At 41.4% G+C, this 20,759-nt stretch overlaps 1 protein-coding gene across 3 annotated transcripts in view; it reads right to left on the reverse strand.

Moving 5' to 3' along the window:
• The window catches only part of LOC128938477 (protoheme IX farnesyltransferase, mitochondrial), a 96,781-nt gene that overhangs the window by 13,533 nt on the left and 62,489 nt on the right, over positions 1 to 20,759 (reverse strand). For all 3 annotated transcript variants that reach the window (XM_054278755.1, XM_054278754.1, XM_054278753.1), the window contains exons 5-6: positions 20,410 to 20,480; positions 2,087 to 2,319 (exon numbers count right to left, since the gene is read on the reverse strand). In XM_054278755.1, coding sequence (XP_054134730.1) covers positions 2,087 to 2,319; positions 20,410 to 20,480 — 304 coding nt within the window. The remainder of the gene's footprint in view (positions 1 to 2,086; positions 2,320 to 20,409; positions 20,481 to 20,759) is intronic.

A 20,759-nucleotide genomic window follows, 5' to 3' on the forward strand; every position in this document is an offset into this window, starting at 1 on the left:
AGTGTTTGTAGGGTTTGTGTTGTGGTTTTTTTTTTTGTTTTCCATTTGATACTGAAATGCACTAAAATATTACATTCCAGTCCCTGTTTTCAGGACTCTCCCCAGGTGTGCTTCATTACAAACACCAGTATCAGCTCAATAACATTTCTTTCTCTATTAAATAAGCTGCCTGGCCTCCCTGACACAGACTGGGAGATGATTTTAAAAGTTTTAGCTATACATAACACACTATGCAACAGATTATCGTGTTTTGACAAATTCTGCTTGGGTGGTTTAAAGGTAGCATCTTCCACTGGTGGCATCATTGCCTTCACAGTAGAGCTGGCACAGGGACACATAACCACATTTTAGCTGCAAGTTAGAGAGGAAGAGCTCACCTGGCCTCCAGTGGGGTTCCCTGCTGCCCTCTCTGCTGCTGTACAGGGACAGCCTTGCTCTTTGCGAAATAGATCTCAAAGAGCAAGTTGACAAATTAAAGATAATGACAATCAGTGCCAGTTTAACCTGCTGAGCCTCTACAGCAAGGGCTTTTGGAGACATGCAGCTCTGCACTCCAGCTCCTCCAGGCTGAACTGTGCAGGTGAAGCACAGGCATATGAGCGTTATCTTTGGACACCAACTCTGCAATAAAGTGGTAAAACCATCACAGAAATCCCCAAACAATTAGTCAAGGTCTAAGTATCTGTAGCCAGAATGATATGAAATTATTTCCTCTCATCCTGTCCCTTGTTTCCTGGGGGCAGAGCCTGACCCCCACCTTGCTGCCCTCTCCTGTCAGGAGCTGTGCAGAGCCAGAAGGTCCCTCCTGAGCCTCCTTTTCTCCAGGCCGAGCCCCTTCCCAGCTCCCTCAGCTGCTCCAGCCCCTTCCCCAGCTCCGTTCCCTTCCCCGGACAAGCTCCAGCCCCTTGATGCCTTTTTTGTCATGTTCCCTCTGCTCTTCTAAAGTACAGAGCTGCTAACTATGTCTGATATGCAGTCCTAACACAAGACACTATACATTCTCTTACATAAAAGTTCTAGGTCTAAGTAACTTTTGGAGAAGAAAATATTTGTGTAGAAGGAGCACACAATGAAAAAAAACCCCACAACACCTTCCATCCTTGCTCTGGTTTAGATCTGTGTGAGAACATGTGGACACAAAGCCAACTCAGACTGACTTTTATTAGGAAGTGCATAAAGAACAGATTTTGCAAAAATTCTGATAATTTCCAGTTAAAAGCCTTGTTGTTGAAAGTATTATTCAAGCCTTAAATATGCCCCCCCTGTGGGATGAGTGTGCGCTAAACCAACTCTTAACAGACCTATTAATTGCACTTCATTAGTTGCTTCAGACTATAAGTTTGTGGAGCCACTTTGATTCTTAAGTTTCTAGCTGGCAGGAAAAACAAGGCCTGATTGTGTCAGAGTTGAGCTGCTGAAGAGATCAGTGTTTTACAAGGGATGTAAAAGTGGTTCACAGCTACTAAAATAGAAATCTTCGTTTGCTTTTCAAGGATGAGGGAAGGAGCATTTGTAACTTAGAGTTTAGCAATGGGTAATTAAGAAATACACCAATAAATTAATCTTCCCAGGATATTTTCTGGCTTGTGGAAAGACAGTAAAACACATGTAGGAATTTTCCAACTGCAAGTTCCTTGCAAGCTTCATCTTACTGGTTATGGTTTTAATCCCGAACACGATTTGAATCCTGAAATTATGTAACACTTTCTCCTATGTGAATATCAAATATGCTACTTTCCTTCTGGATTTTTTTTAAGATGGTCAGAACACATATTAAATAGGTCATGCTGCTTTATCGGCTCTGTTTTGCCCTGAAATACCTGTGTAAGGAGAATGTTACCAAAATTAGCTGCTTTCAAAGCCTTACCACAGGATTACAGAATGGTTTAGGTTGGAAGGGACCTTAAAGATCATCTCTTTTCACCCTCTGCCATGGCCAGGGACAACTTCAACTAAACCAGGCTGCTGCAAGCTGTGTCCAACATGGCCTGGTCAGGTCAAGAACATAAAGAACCAAGTTTACTGCCTTTTGAGTAGGTTCATTATCCTGACAAGCACTCACCCAACGAACGGGTTTTGTACTCACCAGCATCCAGACTCCCAGTAGCTGCAGTCCAGCCCATGACGGGGGGAATGGCGCCGACAACAGCTCCCACCCACGTGTTGGCAATGCTCATTCTCTTCAGGGGCGTGTAACAGCACGTGTAGAGGAAGATGTTGAAGGCGCCCAGGGCCCCGGTGAGAGGGTTCACTCCCAGTGTGAGCAGGGCAACTCCCGGGATTCCACAGCAGGCAGCAAAGCAGACCGCGAGCAGGGGGCTGTGGGGAGACACGCGGCACATGCTGAGCAGGAGGTGGCCTCAGAGAATGGCTGCCGTCCCTTCCCTTCGGCCTCCCCCCCAAAATTAACACTGAATTTTTGTTATTGTTTTACTCAGCCATCCTAAATTTTCTTGTTTGAGCCCCCATCCTAACAAAGGCCTTCCCAAAACGTGAAGACAATCTTGCTACAGCTCTGCAATGGAGGTGATTCTTAATCTTGTGATCGCTGCATTCACCAAATAAACTCAAGTTCTGCAGGTAATGGAGAACTGTTCTCCCTTATGGAGAACTGCTGCTTTCAGCACATCTTCCTCCTTCATTTTAATTTTAGTGAATTTAACCACTGGAAAAAGCACTCGGAGTTGAGAGTAAATTAAAATCGTTGCAGTTTGTCAGATTTTTAATTGATTGCAGTTATGCAACAGATCCTTCAAAACGCAACAGGGTTAGACACAAAATTAATAAGCATTTATGAGAAAAGGAGTACATTCAATCATTTTGAAATTACATCAATAGGTATAAAGTATTCTTTGACTTTACTGAAAAAAGTCTGAACGTTCTGCACCCCCATTTATCTGATGCACTGTACTAAGCAGAGGATGCACAACAAAACAAAGCTGGCAGCAGAATCAAAAGTGGCTATCTTGCAAGCACGACTGAAATTAACTGAAGATATTTTAGGTTTGGTCAAAAGCAGCAAACAAGAGTGGAACAAATTAACTCTGTGCATTTCTACTGTGCATCAGCTGAGAGCTCAGAGAAGGTTGGAAACTCATATTAAAATCTGTCAGAAAGTGGCAAGAGCTATGTAAACTTTTGCTAATAAATTCCACAACAAACATTCAAATAGGATGAACAAGGATTTTTTGTCTGGCTAACAGAACCACACCTGACAGGCAGCATGATGCCACAACCCTAAGGAAGCTTTAGCTGTGGTTCCTTGCGCCAGATCAACATGTTTGCTGCTGGTGGGGATCTCCTCTTGTGTGCTTGTTTGAGGTGCTTGGTATAATAGGAAGAGAGAACTAAAAGCCCCTAAGAAATAATGTGGTGTGGGTAAGCTCTGGAAAGGAGGAAAATGCCATTACATTAGTTGTATTTAATAACCCATGTGGCTAAATACACACAGTCATCCATGTAAAACCAGAAAATATGTGTGCTTGCAACGAAGGTCTCTGCATGGAGTTTAGCTTTACACCTTTTGTCTAATTGAAAACCATGAAGCCTTTGTGTTCTACAATCCACTCTGCCCTCTGGTTAAATCCTGAACCCTAAAATAGGTGTTGCAAGCACCGCTCCAAGCCTCATAAGAAAATAAGAAAAATTTGCTGGTGGAGATGAATTTTATGGGAGTTTTATCAGCAAAAATTCCTACCAGTCAAATTTTTATATTTAAGATATTTTTAGACCAATACAGTACAGAGATCCTGAATACCTGGAAGAACTGAAATGAGCATATCTTATGCTAAAGATCCGCCTTCAATTTAAATTGACTAAGTAATTTTATCCAGCTTTTCTAAACCATCAAGAGATTTTAGGCAATGCAGTGTGTAGAGAACATATTTCTACTCAGCATTACCACCCCTGGTGTTACCAATACAGCAGGGGTTGAGGGAGGGTATGTCACAGCCTGTCACTGACAATAAGATGTATAAAATCTGAGGCTGTTTTCAGGAAAGGAGTCATATGGAGCTGTGCTCTCTGGTTCTGCAGCCTGTGGTGCTCCTGTGCAGGAGCTCCTTTGCTCCTGTGCAAAACACAATCTGTACTGCCAATGGTCCCAATACTGACCACAAACGCCAGAGTACTTTGTAGATGTTGCCCCTCTGCAGTGAAAGTCTGAGCAGGCCTGGTTAAACAAATCTATCTTGACTGATTCTTGAATAAAATACAGTCAGACAGTAAACACCAGATTCACACAATACTCACTCTCGAGGCAACAAAAGACCAGTGTGATTCTATGAGGGCTGGGTTTCCCACATCTACCCTGCAGGGCTCACAGACACAAATGAGGGCACAGTTTGATCTAATGCAATGAGCACTTTTCTCACTAATAAGGAGTGAAGACTTATCTACATGTCTCCAGTTTAAACGAACACTGCCCTCCACGAGCAGGCACCAGCCCTTCATGTCTCAGACAGGAAGGCAAAGGGTGGGAGTGTAAAGCCCTCCTGCATGGATGAACCCTGCTCTGCCTCACTGTGTCCCTGCAGCACCAACAGCCCTCGGTGCCAGCCCTGACCCCAGGTGTCTGCTGCCTTCAGTTCCAACCACTGGATCAGAAAAATACCTTTAAAAATATGGCTTTATCAAAAGGGAGGCATGAAGTTAGGTGGCTGAGACCTTCAAAAGATTTGCTGTGATCGTGATAGACGAGAACACATTTTTGTTTTTCAGTTTCTTCTTTTTTGCCTCTTTAAGGGGAGCTCCTGGAGGCACAGTATGTAACCACAGAATCACAGAAGTTTGTGTTGAGAGGGACATTAAAGCCCACCTTGTTTCAATCCCTCTCTGAAAGGCAAGGACATCTTCCAGTAAACCAGGCTGCTCAAAGACCCATCCAGCCTGGCCTTGAACACTTCCAGGAGTGGGGCAGCCACAACTTCTCTGGGCAATCTGAGGCAGTTTGATCAGTGTCTATAACAGTGTCTATAATTGTCCTGATGCTCTCGGGGGAGGGCATAAAGTCAGTGGGGTGGTTCCTCTTAAGCAGCTGAACTACTTTACTCTCAGACATCCAGGGAACATCACATTTTCTATTTCTCTCTAGTGTTTCCTCAACAAAGAAGAGTAATTGTTTGACTTACAAAGGCCTGTTCCTAAAACTCCAACTGCTCTGGTCATACTGTGATCTGATGACTCAGCTTTGCTATTTCTGCCTCTTAAAATACTCTCTGGCACCACATAGACACTGAAATGAGAAATCAGGACTTTTCTTTAATGGTGGAAAATGAGGTAGAAGAGAATTCAACTCACTCTCATGGAAACTTGTATAAGCAATTCCTCACTGTGAGAAAGAAAATATTTGAGGAAAACGTAGAGAGATTTCAGTCACTGGTGATGCTCTTTCTGCTTCAGTGACACTGCAGAATTTTAAGACAAGACTGAGCCTAGGTTTAAATCACAGCAGTTTAAAGGGTATTCTGGTTTCTACTAGTTTACGTCTTCTAGGGACCGGTGTGCATGTCCATGCTCACGTTGTTTGTTAGTACTCAGGTTCGGGGGGTGCACTCCCCATTGCCAGGCTGATTTGATGCACTCTCCATTGCCCCACATCTCATCAAGGGGAGGATCTCACAGGAGATCAGCATCTCGTCCTGGAGCCAGAGAAAGGCTGAGACACTGAGTTGTCACTGAATTTACCCCACCACCTGAGGTTCACACAGCTCCTCTCAGTACAGCCTCATGCCACCATGCTGACCATGTCAGCCTTGGGCAACCCAATGCCACAGAATTCTTACACAGTGCTCAAAAGGGGCTGAGGGGTCTCTGATGGTTTTCTTCATCCTTAAACCATCCCATGCAGTAAGTGCAGGCTGGTGATAGACACTCATTTCATTTGGGCGTTCATGTTTGCTGAGGGAATCATTCCCATGGGAAAAAAGGCAATCTTCCATTGGAAAACTGGCCAAGGAGCTAGCTCAGAAAGCAAACATCTTGAGTAAGAAACTAGTGTTTTATGATGGATTCTTGGGAGGAGTTGGTTTCAGTTATTTGGCTGATTAAAATCAGGCTTTGGAAAAATACTGCAAGTGCCAAATGAGTTCTCTTGAAATTTCAACTCTAAAATACCCAGTATGTCACCACATAGGGCACCTCCTAAAGCCAAACCAAAACCTAGTAGCTGTGCCTTGTCCCTCTTCTCTCTTCTACTGACAACAAATACACTAAAGTCTACCTAATTAAAGTGCTAAAAGACATCCACCTTCAACTAACAGCTTTTTAGAATTTCAGCTTGACTAGTGAATAATCAAACTTCTCCTGACGCAAAGGAAATGTGTTGTCATTTCTTTTCCCAGGGAGTTCACCCAAGATGGCCCCACCCGAGTCACACTCCACTGAGAGCATCCAAGAGGAGGATGAGAAGCAGGAGGAAGATGGGGCCCACATTCTCCTCATTCAGGAGACATGCTGTTGTTTGGGCTGGGGAGGATTGCTCAAGGACAGCCCAGGGCTGCTGGGGGGAATGGGGACAGGCAGGAGGAATTCCACATGGGTGCTCTTCAGCTATCTCCTACGCACATGACCATGAGACATCCCCGTGAACCCTCATCCAGAGGAATGAGGAGGCTTCGGAGGATGCAGCAATGCAATTCATGTGCAATAATATAATCCCTAAACTAGTCACCACTTACAGATATTCTGGTTATACTCAAATAATGAGCTTACACACATGTGCAGGAAATAAATTTATTTAACAGGATCTGAAACCATGGATAATAGTATTTACTGGAAAAATTAGGAGGTGAAAACAAATCAAAGCATTTGCCTGTCTATAAAATTAATGTAGTATTTTACCAATTTCACAGCAGCATCAGCAAGCTTCATGTCTATCATGATCAACAGTGGGACTACTTACACAGGCATTTCTGTGCTGTCTTTGCCAAAACATTTTGTAAAGGTGACTGTCAAAATACAGTTTGAACTACAATCTAAAAAACAGTGTTAAAAATGGGGCAAAAGTTTAATGAATTTTTTAAAAAATAAAAAAAAACCAACGAAGAGCAAAACACAATTCTCTCTCAAAACCTGTGAGTACTTGAAATTATGGAAAATTCCTGTACCAGCATCTAATGCTTTAACCTATTCCTGTGAAGAGACTGACACTCCCATACAAGTGCAGACACAAAGCACGTATGAATCCTGAATAGGTGCACTTATTCAATCAGCACTTCTATGGGATTCACATTCAGATGTTATGTAAATACATAAGAAACTCAATTTGTGACCATGTGTCAATGGGAAAATGGGCACAACAAACCTACATAAAAAGTAGGTGAAGTATAAGTGCATATATTTTAAAGTTAGATTCAAAGCCTAATACAAAAAGTAATAAATCTTATCTTCTCCCTGTCTGTCAAAAATCCTTCATAGATGTGTCACCTACTTCTAAAAGTGTAAACTAAAAAAACCCCAAACAACAATGCTCTTTTATTTAGTTGCAGCATGACTGGAATACCTTAATGGATTTGGAACATTTAAATTCCCAGTCACTTATTCTGAATTAGATCTCATCAGTATTGACAACTGTCCCTCATGCCACAAGACCATGGATCCGTTCTGCCAAATACAGGGTGATGCTCTAAAATAAGGAGAGCAGGGATGGTGAAGGAAGAATCCAGGCAAGAGCTTGTGAAACAAGGAGGGTGGAAAGAGAAGACACCTTATTTAGAGTAATTTCCATATCCCAATGAAGCCAAATACATACCCTTGTGTTCCTCTGTGTGGGTTTTTAGTAACAGCAAATACTCTGCACAGACTCTGCCCTTTAAATAAACTGCAATTTACCTACTTTTTAATGAGACAAAAACTGGGTTTGGTTTTCGTGAGTTTTCTGTGTCATCCAAGACACAGGTTCAGTAAGACCACTGTGCTTCTTCCCCTTGCTCCCCCACAGAAACGGTACTAAATTATCCCTGACTTCAGCATCTTCCATGGTGGCAGGCAAACAACGCTGAGACAACAGAGGTGAGACTGATGGCTTAAATTAATTTCAATATTGCTACTCTGGGCCCAAATTCTATCTGCATATAGTGTCAAAACAATTTGTTGTAATAAGAAGAGGGACAGCCTGAACCAGGTTCCTGCACGGATGGGCTGAAAATAGCAGGAGCTCAAGAGAAGGTATTTTGGCAGACAAAGAACACAAGTGTGACCCTCCTCTGCGACTACATTTCACCATCACAAGCTGAGATACGAGTCCAGTGCTGTTCCAAAACCATAATTAAAATCAGCCTTCAGGAGGAAGCATCATAAGTTGCTTATTATTTCTGGAATCTCTAGGTACTAAAAATGTCCCCAGACTACTTGTCAGTACAAAGCTACTGGAGAAAGCCCCCTCCTCTTCTCCCTAATTTTTTCCAGGTCAGCAATAAGTTTTCAAGGCTTCTGAAGCCACTTACTAATTTAGACAAAAGTGTCAGTCTGAAGGTTTCACCCTTTTGCAACAGCAATGAGAGGTTCCACAAACAGAAGTTCAAGTGCCACCCCTTTGATGGTTTCTGTGGCTGCAGAAGCCCATGGTCATGAAGGCGAAAGGATGTCCATGGAGACACCTACCTACATCCATGCAGAAAACCATACTCCCCCTTAGCTGCTGATTTAGTTTTGCTCATCTCCTGGCATCTTCTCAATTCCTACAGCCAGGCAAGACTAAGAGTTGCTGAAAACAAGTCCCAGGCAGGAGCTGTGCCTGTAGTCAGCATGACTGTCTTACAGTACTGGGCTATGGCTTGGTCACCTCCCTCAATGGGAGGAGCATCAGCCAAAAGTATTTTTTTTAAACTTATATTTATTTTCTTTAAGATCAGCACCCAAGAACTGCTGAACTCTGCTCAGCAGCTTTTAGGGATCCACCAGAAAAACTGGAAAAGGCCATCAACAACAGGAGTTAGAGCAGGCAACCTCATCCCACCTGGAGAAGACAGAAAAGAGCCGAGGGTGTTACGAAGACTGACAGAAGCCTTCATGCTCCCACAGCTGAGGTAACGGGGATGCAGGCCCACCTCCTTCAAGCACACATCTGGACTGCATTAGTGTCATTCCCAGCCCTGCCTCCCCTGATGGACAGATGCCTGGAACTGGCAATGGAGTCGTCTGCTGTGTGAGTGCCGACAACTCAGCTGACTGCAAGAAAGGAGCCAGAAGGCTGGAAAAGACATTTTGCCCCAAATTGCAACAACAGCATCCCTGAAATTATTTTTGATGGAAAGGTAAAAAATTGCCTCACACAGTTTTTATGTTTGAGGTAAGGCCCAGAGCATTCAAAAGAAAGCAGTAATCATGGCAGAATGCTGAATGATGGCATTCTACCAACTCTGAAATTAAATTTTAACTTTCCACACAAATCCTTTCAGGCTGTCTATTTATATATTTAGTAATAAAAAACATATCCATGACCACTGTCAGCTGTAAAAGTTCTATCACAGTAACGACACTACTAACAGTTCTATCATAGCAACAACACTACTAACTTACAGGGATCAGTAGCTTCCTTGCTGATGACTTTACTAAAATGATTCTAATTTTTTTCTACAAAAAAAATTAGATAAAACTCTCAAAGAGCTCTACAAAATGAGGACATACCTGATAGAAAAAACATCCACATTCAGATGTAAGATTCTGAATCAAAGTGTTTACATGATGACCTGATCTAGTGGGTGGCATCCCTGTCCATGGCAGAGGGGTTGGAATTAGATGGTCTTTAAGGTCCCTCCCAACAGAAACTATTCTGGGATTCTGTAATACATCATGACCCCTAATTAGTATAGTTTTGAGGCTGAGGTTTTTAAGGACTCAAAGCAAAATATTTTTACATTCAACTAGAACTTTCAATTATAGATTGGATTAGTCTCAAGGAATGATTTCTTTCCAATTAAAACAAAAAAAACCCCATAGCTGTAATACTGGCAGAATGGACATACTGCCAGACCTTTATTTCTTTCATGTAGTTCTGATTCAGCACCAGTCACAAGCTTTACTTACCACAGGCAATTCATGCTCTCACTTTTGATATTCTCTTTTACAGGTACATTGTGGCTGAATATTATGAAAAGCCCAAGAACCTGCTGATTTGAAGCTTAAACTAGCAAAGTGCCAGAGTTATATTAAACAGAGCAATATATATTAAAATATATATATCAATGAGTGAAATATGGCATTATTTTAAGGGAGAAAATGTTGAGGAAGAGTTTAATAGACATTAATTTACTCTCTTTCAGTCATGCAAGAAAGTTTATGAATCATGACAAGGGGTGAAGGATGATGCAGTTTAAAACTCAAGCATGAGAGTAAACTGCACTTTTAATTGGGAATTCAATTTTTCTCCATCAACTGCAAATATCAGAATACAGATTGTCTATCATTTAATGCTGAAGACGCACAAACAAATGGGGAGCCTTGTCAAACTCTTTTTTTTCTTAGTTAATGATTTAATTTTGTCTTCACAGGTTAAGAAGTAGTATCTACATTCTGTCAGTGTCTGGTATTTCATCCCCAAAAACATGTTGCTGTGGTCTACAAGTACTAAGAGTATTGAATTTTATATCAAACTCATATCAAATCCCCTTCAACTGGGTGTACCATGATTTTTAAGACTACCAGAAAACACTTGTTGCAATTCTGCCCACCTGTGGTTTTGTAAGTGTCTTTTTTGTAATCTGCTTTCTGGTAATGACTATGATAAAGATGTTGCTAATCTCAGACTGGACAGTACTTTTCCCCAAATGGGGAAAAAAATAAAAGCGAGGAAAATAATGAAAAAGTTCTAAACCTAACTTGTAACATAAAATCTGAGCTGAGGAAGAATTCAGTGTTAAGAGGAAGTATGAGAGTGGCAGATGCTCCCCAAAAATCTAAAGAGATGGGTTACCAGTAGCATTTAAGCACACTTAAACACCACAGCAATTATGTCTGCAGAAAAAGAGTTTACAGACACAATCCTCTTTAAAATTCAAATCTCTCTGAAAGGAATCACCCCTGATACCTTTCCTTTGTCCATAGGGCCCAGCCAGGCCCATCAGCACCAACCTGGACATGATTTTGAATGACAGCTGGACCATCCACAGGGAAACAGAGAAGGATTCAGTGAGTGATGTCTAAATCTCTCAAGGAATGTCATACAGTGAGAACTTGGCATAAACAGAGTTCAGTGATGGATAAAATTCATGTATTGCTGGCTAAGTCTCATCATGGAGATGCCTTTTTGAGTTTGCCTCTCAATTGCCACCAGCTCTGGCTTTGCCATCAAATATACTTACTCAGAAGTGCATTTAGTGTAAACAAACACAGACCAGGCTAACATACTGCCCGTCTGCGTCAATTCATTTCTCTCCCAAAGAAGAAACAGACCAAGCATATAGCCCAGGCCACCCTGCCACAGGTGTGTATCATTGTACAAAAGCATGATCAACACTGTAATTTACACAAAGTGGGGGCAATGCTCCCCTCACTCCTCAAGAATCCAAGCTGCAGATGTTCTGTCTCCCCTGCTAGATTCTGGTGCTTTAAAACTATCATAAACAAACATGGCTGATTTAAAAGAATCATTTCATCCTGAAAGGGACACATCTCTCTTTTTTATGCTTGCATAAATAAAAATTGGCTTGATTGATTTTGCTGAAGGTTTTGCTAAGGTGATGCAAAAATTTTTACTCAGCTAAAGAAGGAGATCAAGAGTCCCACTCTCAGCATTGAGCTTTCTCCTACACATCTGCTCTCAGTTTAACCAGTTTAACTCTCTGCAAATGATACAAGGATCTATTATTTCATGCTTTCATGAGCCTGCCCTGAGGTCTGAGCCCAGGTCTGGGATGAGATAGCTCAGTGCACCGTAGGGAGACTTGTAGTTCAGACAAAAGTAGAACTTTTATGCTTCCCTTTGTTATTAAGCAGATACTCTAATTGGGCCTCATCACTCCACTTGGAAATAAAGAATTACAAATGAAAAGGACCTATACTTACAAAATGTTTATGCTCTTATTACACTTGATATCCACATCAGAATGTTAATCATAACAACCCTGAGCAACCCTGTGGAGTGTCAACAGGCTTTTGGTATATGGCTTTGTTAGGTAGGAGTGAAAGGGTGACTAATAATATTCACAGCTTCCCCGCAGTCATGAAAATGTAAATATTTTTTTAAGTGCTTACAAGACAAACCTACAGTAAATCTGAAAAATGTCCCCCATAATATTTAAACTAAATTCTCCTCTTTGATCTAACCTTAGAGTGTGGCAGTTAAGTGATCCATTTATTCTACTTCAAAATCTCAGTCCTCTCTTTTAGAGCCAGACACCACCTAACTAACAAGATGGATAATTTGGTTCCTCCAGAAATATTTTTCTGATTTAGAATGATTAAATACAACATGTGCTTCTGCTGAGCCCTCAGCCAAGATTTGGAAAGCAGTGGTAAAGAAGTCTCAGGTGAGATCTCAATCCCATTCAGACAGAGAAAACTGATGTTCTAGGGTATTTTTATCAACCTGCTCTTGGAAAAACAGAAGAGAGAAGATAGTTCAGTCATCTCAGCACAGGTTCTAAACACTGCTTCTAAATACTTTCTAGGAGCAATGAAATTGAAAGAATTAAGTTATTCCCTACAGTAAAACAGAGCGAGACAAGAAGCAAAGGTCTGCCATGGGAAGAGGATCAGTCTCTAGACACCAGCCAGTGGAAGAGCAATGAAGCAGACTGAGCCTGACAAATTTCAAATTTCAAATTTCCTTTCTGCCCATCTATAGATTCCCCTGCACCACTGCAAACATGCCTTTGACACCCACAGCACGAGAACACTCTGTAGAGAAATCTTAACTGCCAAGTCTCATCTCAGAGGTGAGGAGGATGAGGATGGCTGTATTTTTGGATTCCTGTATTACCATCTAGGTAGATTATCTACAGTTACCATCCGGAGTTACAGCATTTTTTAGAGGAAAAACAAAATGAAAAACCCTTCATATACCATCAAAGTGCACAAATAGAACATAATTGTCATAAATATTGTCACACAGGCAGCAATAGAAGTCCCTGTGGCTCCTTTCCAGCAAGATTTATAATTTTATATTCCTTGTGATTTTACATCCCTAGCAAAAAAATAACTAACTAAAACATATCAAAGCAGTTCTCCACATACCTCAACCTCAGGAATGCAACTTTTCTAGTCATAGAGACCAGAGAGCAAGCATCTGTGTTCACACAGCTAATTAAAGTGCAAGAAAAACCTCTTTTATATCTGACTTGCGAAGCTGATAACATATAAGTTATAACTTGTATGAGACATGACAAACTCTGTCCTTCACAGAGGGAAATGGACTTCCAACATGACTCACTGTACACAGATCTCAGGGCATAGCAGCTTCTAATCAGAGGCAGCTCCATAATGGACTTGTTGAGCAGTGACACTTCCTACACCACTTGGCACAGGGTGAATGATGATGCTGTTGTTGTTAAACCAGACAAGGTTCAATACTAATACAAGGAACAAAGTGTGGGGGTTTTGACTGCATTAAGCCAGAATTTACAAACATGAACCTGAAATGTTTGACAGATATTGGAAGAAAAGCCATCAGGAGAACATTGCCCCCAAGATGGGGAAAGGATCATGGGCTTCAAGCTTAAATACTGTTTGTTTGTAAAAATTCACTTTAACATTACCTTTGGAGAAAATGACTCACTGCTAGTCAATTAAAGAAGAGAAGTGGCAATGGTTGCAATCAGTGTCCAAGAGGCCCATTCACACAAGACACAGAGATGGCAGGATTAGTGCACCATGCTGCCTCCAGCCCCCTGGCGAGGAGCTGACATCAGAGGATAAGACAACTCCATCAGGAGCCCCTATCACTTCTCTGCAGTGCTCTCCACAGGCAGATGGAGCAGCTATTTAGCCAAATGCACCGTGACTCCAGCTTTATACACGAGCATGTGGGATGTTTCCTAATGTGCAGCAAGGCACAATGTACTCCGATTTATCAACTGTCCCACAAGCAATTAAAGATTCAGATAAATAATTTGGGGGTAAACACCCATCGACTGAGCTGAAAAGCAGCAAGGCATGAGGGGTCAAGTGTTTCTGCAGGATTTATATGTACCAAACAGAGCTGCATGCAAAGGAATGTCTGGGTTGAGCTGTGGCAGAATGAGGCAGGAGTGAGCTGGAGAACCAGCGATTGCTTCATTTCAACTGGAACAAATTTAAATGTGGAGTTAATAAAACAACCCTCTTTACTGCCCTAAGAAACAAAATATATATGCAGTTAGAGCCATATAATTTCCTCCTAATACACATTTTGATCTGAGGAGAATGTGCAGTATCACCATTTTTCTGTGCATTCTACAAAAGGCCTCTAATACCTTAGAACCATTTAATCAACATCCCATGCAGGCAGTGAATAGATAATTGAAATATAAGTACTGTCATCCATGTCCCCTTTGGGAAAGAGACACAGTATATCATTGCATTAGACCATCCTTTGATGTGGGTTTTATTCTCATTAAACTATGTTTTAGCCCCAAGGTTTCTCCCTCCAAACCTCTCTGTGACATGACCATGCCAGAAAAAAAAATTTAAATACCCCACTGTTCAAAAGGCAAGAAATACATTTTTACAAGCCATTCTACATGTCAAAAATATAAAACTGCCTTTTTAATTTCTTGTTTACCAAACACAGTCAATGACAGCTCCTGGAAAACACAGGGTGGAAAAAAAAATGAAGGCAGGAGGGTGGTGGTGGGGAAGGAATGCATTTACTTGTTTTTAAATAATAAAGCCTGAATACAAGCAGGATAAGAAATTCTTGAAAAGACTGCTGTGATGGTGTCTGCTTTGAATTGTGCCGTGTTTAAACAAGAGGAAAGCCTCCCACTGAAAAAAGAAACATTTTTATCATTCAAAAAGATCTCAGGGCAGTCCCTTTAAAATGAGGTATTTTCTAAACAAAGCATCAGAATGTTCCCCTGCAGGGAATAAGCATCTGATCTCTTAAAAATTATTATTCCTGAAGAACTGCAGATTTATGGAGTTTTTGTTTTATTTGTTTTAACTTAAGTAGAATGAAACCTGTCTGAAATGACCACCCAAGGGAGCAGAGCCATCAGCTAAGCAGGGGCTGAGCTCTAAAGGGGACCCAAAGTTGTACCAAGACCCCTGGGGAGGTTTTAAATCTCTGGCTTAACCACAGCTAGCAAAACCCTTAATGCAGGTCTCTGCGTAAGCCTAGGACATGGATTTTCCTTCACTTTACATCCATGCAGCTCCACTAACATCAGTAGGAACATTCCTAATTTACATTAATGTTAAGCAAAGAAACAAGCTAATTACCCTGAGTTATCCACAGTGATTACAGGAGAAATTTTGTTTTAAAATGCACACATTTTTTCAGCGTGAACTGGTTTTGTTACACTTGTAATAGTCGGCTGGCTACAGGCAGCAGAGTGGAAAACTCAGTGTTACATAGAAATAGTCTAGAGCCACAACGTGCTTCTGAATAAATAAAATTTCACATGTTGCAGCTTTCTACTAGTTTACGAACATCCAACTTCCATATCTGCAATTGTGACTACAATTCACAAATATAAGCCATTGGTGAGAAACAGTACTAGCACAGGAGCCCTTTTTGGTCTGATTCTTCAAGAGTCTGGTTTATAGTTCAAACTATGCCAAATCAACACTCCACTCAGAAACATCAATAAGTAGAAGTGTTACTGTCTCCACTAACCGCAGCAACCATCAACTGTGAACATGAGAAATGGAAAGCTCACAGACAGAACACAGCTCTTGGGCATTGCTAAGGGAAAAGGTTAATGGAATTCTTGGAACAAATATTCATCAAACAACACAAAGACTTATTTCTGTTGAAGCATTCAAGGCATTAGCTGTGTTGTGCTGCCTGCTGCCATTTTAATAGACTTAAACATCTTACACGGGCATAGAAAAGTAGCTTGAGTACAAATAATCTGCATAAGGAGAACAGCAATAAATTCCACAGCATGTTAGTTTTGTCATAGAATCCCAAAATAGTTTGGATTGGAAGGGACCAAAAAGCTCATCTCTTTCCAAGACCCTGCCATGGGCAGGGACACCTTCCACTGTCCCAGGGTGTCCCCAGCCCTGTCTAACCTGGTCCTGGACGAGGTTGGGGCAGCCACAGCTTCTCTGGGCAACCTGGACCTGGGCCTCCCCACCCCCACAGGGAAGAATTTCTTCCTAAGATCTAATCTAAATCTACTCTTTTGCAGTTTGAAGCCATTATATTGAAGGGTTTTGAGACAAGACCTGGAGGAACCAGGTCTGACCTCAGGGCTGATACTGCTGTGAGCAAGAGATGGGTCTTCATCTCTTCTGAGGCCTCTTTCAGCCTGGACCACCCTCTAAAGGTACCTGTATAATGCTTCATGGTCCAGGTAAGCAAAGGAGAAGCCCTAGGCCCACTTCCATGCAGCCACTGCTGAGTGCAAAGCCAAAGGACTGGGTACAGAAAACAGCTGTAAACCGCAAAGTAGCGCAGGAGCAGAAGTGAACAATGTCTACACGGTCGTGAATTGGCTATTTAGAACACACTGTTCGAGGTCTTTTTTTCTTAAGATGAGAAACTATCCTTGTACAACTATGAAGTCTTTATGAGTGATTAGCACAGTGGATCCAGCAGTACTCTAAATTCATATAACTGTCAATATTCAGGAGGAGTGTGTGCAGGTAAAGGGTGATCAAACCTGTCCCTTTGCACAACATAACAGAGCAGGACACTCGTCACCCTTGAGATTGATCTCACTCAGCTACTACAGCTCATACCAGAGATTTGTTAAAATTAATCTGCAGGAAAATTAAATCCATTACCTTAAAAAGTAAGGGAATAAATCACACCCAACAGGAAATCATGAAAAGCTGCTGCCACTTCAGACAAACCTAAGATTATGTGGGCATGTGAAATTTTTCCTCGTCAATGACACAAAATAAATTCATAGAAGGAAACAGTATCAGCTGTTATTATAATGCAGAACACAAATATGCTCAATGAGGTTAACACTGCAGTCCAAGTATGAAGAACATTTCAAGCTGTTCGCATTTCCAAACAAGACTTGGAGGGTCAGAGGAGGGAGGAAGATGTGGGCAGGCAGGATGATGGATGGCACTCAGTGGCACACTGTGTTTGGGGCTACTCTTGTTGGTTTTGCAACAGGATGTCTCTGATTACTCTCTGAATAGAGAATAAGGATGGTTACATCTCAGGGCTCAAAGGGAACATTTTTTTCAGAGCCTTACAAATTAAACAGAACATTGTAAAGCAAGGAGTCAATAAACTATCTGTGTTGTTTGCCACAGATCTCCCAACAGTGTCAGAAGATTGCCTGGGGACACCAGAGCAGGGGACTGGCAAATAAGGTAAATGTGCTCTTGTCCCTACATTCAGCAGCCCCAGCTCTGCAGAAACCATCTGTGCCATTGCCTTTATGGATTGTCCAGCCTGAACATATAAAATATAAAGCAGGGGCATACTGAGCCACTAAGTAATTCTTGGCCATCACAACAATGCAATACGGAGGACGGAGGAAAAGCCTCATCCTTCCAGAGATCTTTGCAAAACTGGCTCCTGGCTCACAGGGAACGATGGACAGGCCAAAGCTGCCCAACTGAGACACTTCTTGAACATCACCAGTAAGAGAACAATACTGTCTCCAGCCAGATGTCCACACCTCAAAGTGCAGCCTGGGCCACAGAGCCTTTTTCTGAGAGCTACTGACTGATGTTCCTCATCAATGCCAAAGAAAACTTCCAGTCCTCAGCAATTCACAGAAAAGGGTGACATGTGGGGGTTTGGGAACCACATGAATGTGTATGCAGAGAAATTAAGCCCTGAGAGGGACTTGTGTTTTCTCAGAGTGAAGGCTGCCGGCAGAAGGGAAGGGGAGAAATGTTGTTGGAAGCAAGATCACTTTCAATGGACAGCTGGTCCTAACCCTGAACAAACCGGGGGCTGAAGCTGCAAGTGGAGGCCACAAAGCAGAACACATGGGAATAGTTTCTCTACAAAAGCTTAACATTTCCTAATGAGCCACCTCTGTGAACTGTCTCACTTAAAATGGAGACACCAGCGTATCCAGGGACTGCATGACTCAGTAATTCCAAGAACCTCACTGGGGCTACCAGTGTGATTGCAGTACATACAAAGCATGTAAGAATTCTCTTTGTGATGACACAAGCTCTAGAAAAACTCTCACTGGCCTCAGTGCAGTTTTCAGTGGGCAGGAGTCACATCAAAGCCACCACTGAAAGCCTCTCCAAGGAGGTGCAGAGCCAACATGACCCAGAGTTAACAGCCTTCTCTCTTAAAAAAGGATCTTGAGCTCAGGGCAAAAACTACTACCCATACTGTCCAGTTCTGCAACAACAACTATGCCAAATAAATAAAAAGCAAGGAAAGCAAGGAAAAAAGAGAATATATTTACAAAGAGTGCAAATGAAGATGGATTAGAAAATTATGTCTTGTTTGCACTGGATAGCACAGATGTTGTAACACAGCAGAATTTAAAAAGCAGTGAATGTTTCATTAAATGAAGCAGCTAAAGAGAAGAAAATGTCAGCACTGAAATATCTGACAAATTTTGGGCAAGAACTCCCCAAACTCTCTGAATTGTTTCCCAGAGCCAAGACACTAGTCTCTTATGTACTATATGTCCATCCCTCTATTGTCTGATTTTGACTGGTTTTAGCATAACCATTTACAGGTTTTATCAGTCAGGAAGGTAAGAGTTCAAGGAACAGCAAGAAATATGTGGCAAAATACAACAAGGTTAGATTACGTGCATTGGTTTATTCTCCTCTGACACACTACAGAAGAAATAACCCCAGTCAAGGTCTGAGTACTCCACGGTCTGCAGGGAGCAAGAGCAGCATCACTCAAGGGAAGTGACACTAAAGAACTTTAAATTAGCTGTTGACAGGCAGGTAGATAGATTGATGAGTGATTGCCCAATGTCCCCAACATTACCATTTTGTGGTGAAAGCAAATATGAAAGGGGGGGAAGTAAGAAAATCCATGAAATACAGTTTTGCCAATTTGTGGTGCATTCAGATGACAGTGAAGTTCACTTATGGACACTGGAAACATAAAATAAATTGCGTTCTCTGAATCAGAAGTTGACAGAAAGTTTCTGAGTTATATTTTTGACTCCAGAAGCACTGCAAGCCATGCTAGCAGACCATGATAAAAATAAAATAACAATAATAAAAAGAAAATCCCCCCATCATTTTTCCTCCTAATAAGTATTTCTTCTGCCAGAATGTAAGGACCACATGCAAGGGAGGCAGAAGTGCAAGTCCCCTGAACCACACAATTAAGCCTGGCTCACTGTATATCCAAAAGATGCCCTCACTGCAGTGGTCCCTCAAATATTTTTCAAGTTAAATTAACTTGGAAATCTGCAATTAGCACCACCTTTGAGAACAAATCAGAACAAGTTTATTGAAGCGCTCTAACTATTTACCACAAGACTGAATTTACCCCCAAGGTTCACTTGAGTATTTTGTCTCAATTTTCTTGTAGTTTCATCTATCATGTTTTTTTTCAGTCCTCCAAAGGTGATGGATAAAACACAGAAATAAATAGGACCAACTGTTCACAGAAGCCTAAGGGAAAACATAATTTTGTTATAAATACTCTTTGGCACAAATCATGGAAATGTAATCCTAAAATTGTTTGTTGAATCATTTATGAATTGGGCCTTCAGTTTCAGTTCGCAAATAAGTTAGAGGATTTTTATTGATGTTCTTTTTCACTTTGCTTTTTTAGTTGCCAAACAGCCTTTGAGAAACTAAACTGATACATTATCCAGAAAACAGAGGGAACTGAGAGGACTTTTTTAAAAGGAAATTCCTATGCTAATGAAGGACTTTTTTTGGTGGGGGGAGGAATTTACTTGTAGATTATGATAAACTTTATGATAACAATTTTTTAAATCAATTTCCTAAGATGCCACAATGAGTTTTCAACCAACTAAAGATGTAGAAGCAACACACATTTTTGTGTTTGTTCTTAGATGGGAAAATTTTAGGATTTATTATTACAAAACAAAAGTTCAGTGGAACATAACTGCATGCTGCCACACCATACACAGAGTCATTACACATGAAGAAATATGTAATATGAAGGGAAATTCTACAGTATTGAGAAATTCAGTATTTTACAGCTGTGAGTGCCCAAACTGCTCACACGGAAGTTATAAACATGAGGAAACAGCAAGGAACAAAGAAGCGCATTTCTCTTAAATGTTCTGTCTCAAAGTGCTACTTTTTGTCATCTGAAGAGGGAGAGAAACTTGGAAATAGATAAAAGGTTCATTCCTTCTTAGCCAGAGCAGGTGTGCATTGCCTTACCTGATCTGTCCTCGCACCAGTGGTCTGTTTTTAGTCCTGTTCATATTTGAGTCAAACGGAACCTCAAAGAACTGTAATTAAAAAAAGAAAGGAAGAATCAGAATGAAAGGATACCGGAAAACATGCCACGCATGGAATGTCCTGTCTGCATCTGCAGGTGCTTTAGTTTCTCCTTTTGAAGGTTCAAGGATACAAGGAAAAGAGTAAATGGGTTTTATGGAGCTCTCATTGATTCTTCTGGCACCCCCTTAGAAAGAAAATCACCAAGAGGACAAAAACTGTTTGCACATGACCCCAAAAGTTCATCATTTGAAGTACAGTTTGATTCCAAGTTCTTTTCTCAACAGGTC

Source organism: Melozone crissalis, unplaced genomic scaffold (assembly GCF_028551555.1).
Source record: "Melozone crissalis strain CALT ecotype California unplaced genomic scaffold, PUWL_Pcris_2 ptg000026l_1, whole genome shotgun sequence".
In the NCBI taxonomy this organism is placed as follows: Eukaryota; Metazoa; Chordata; class Aves; order Passeriformes; family Passerellidae; genus Melozone; species Melozone crissalis.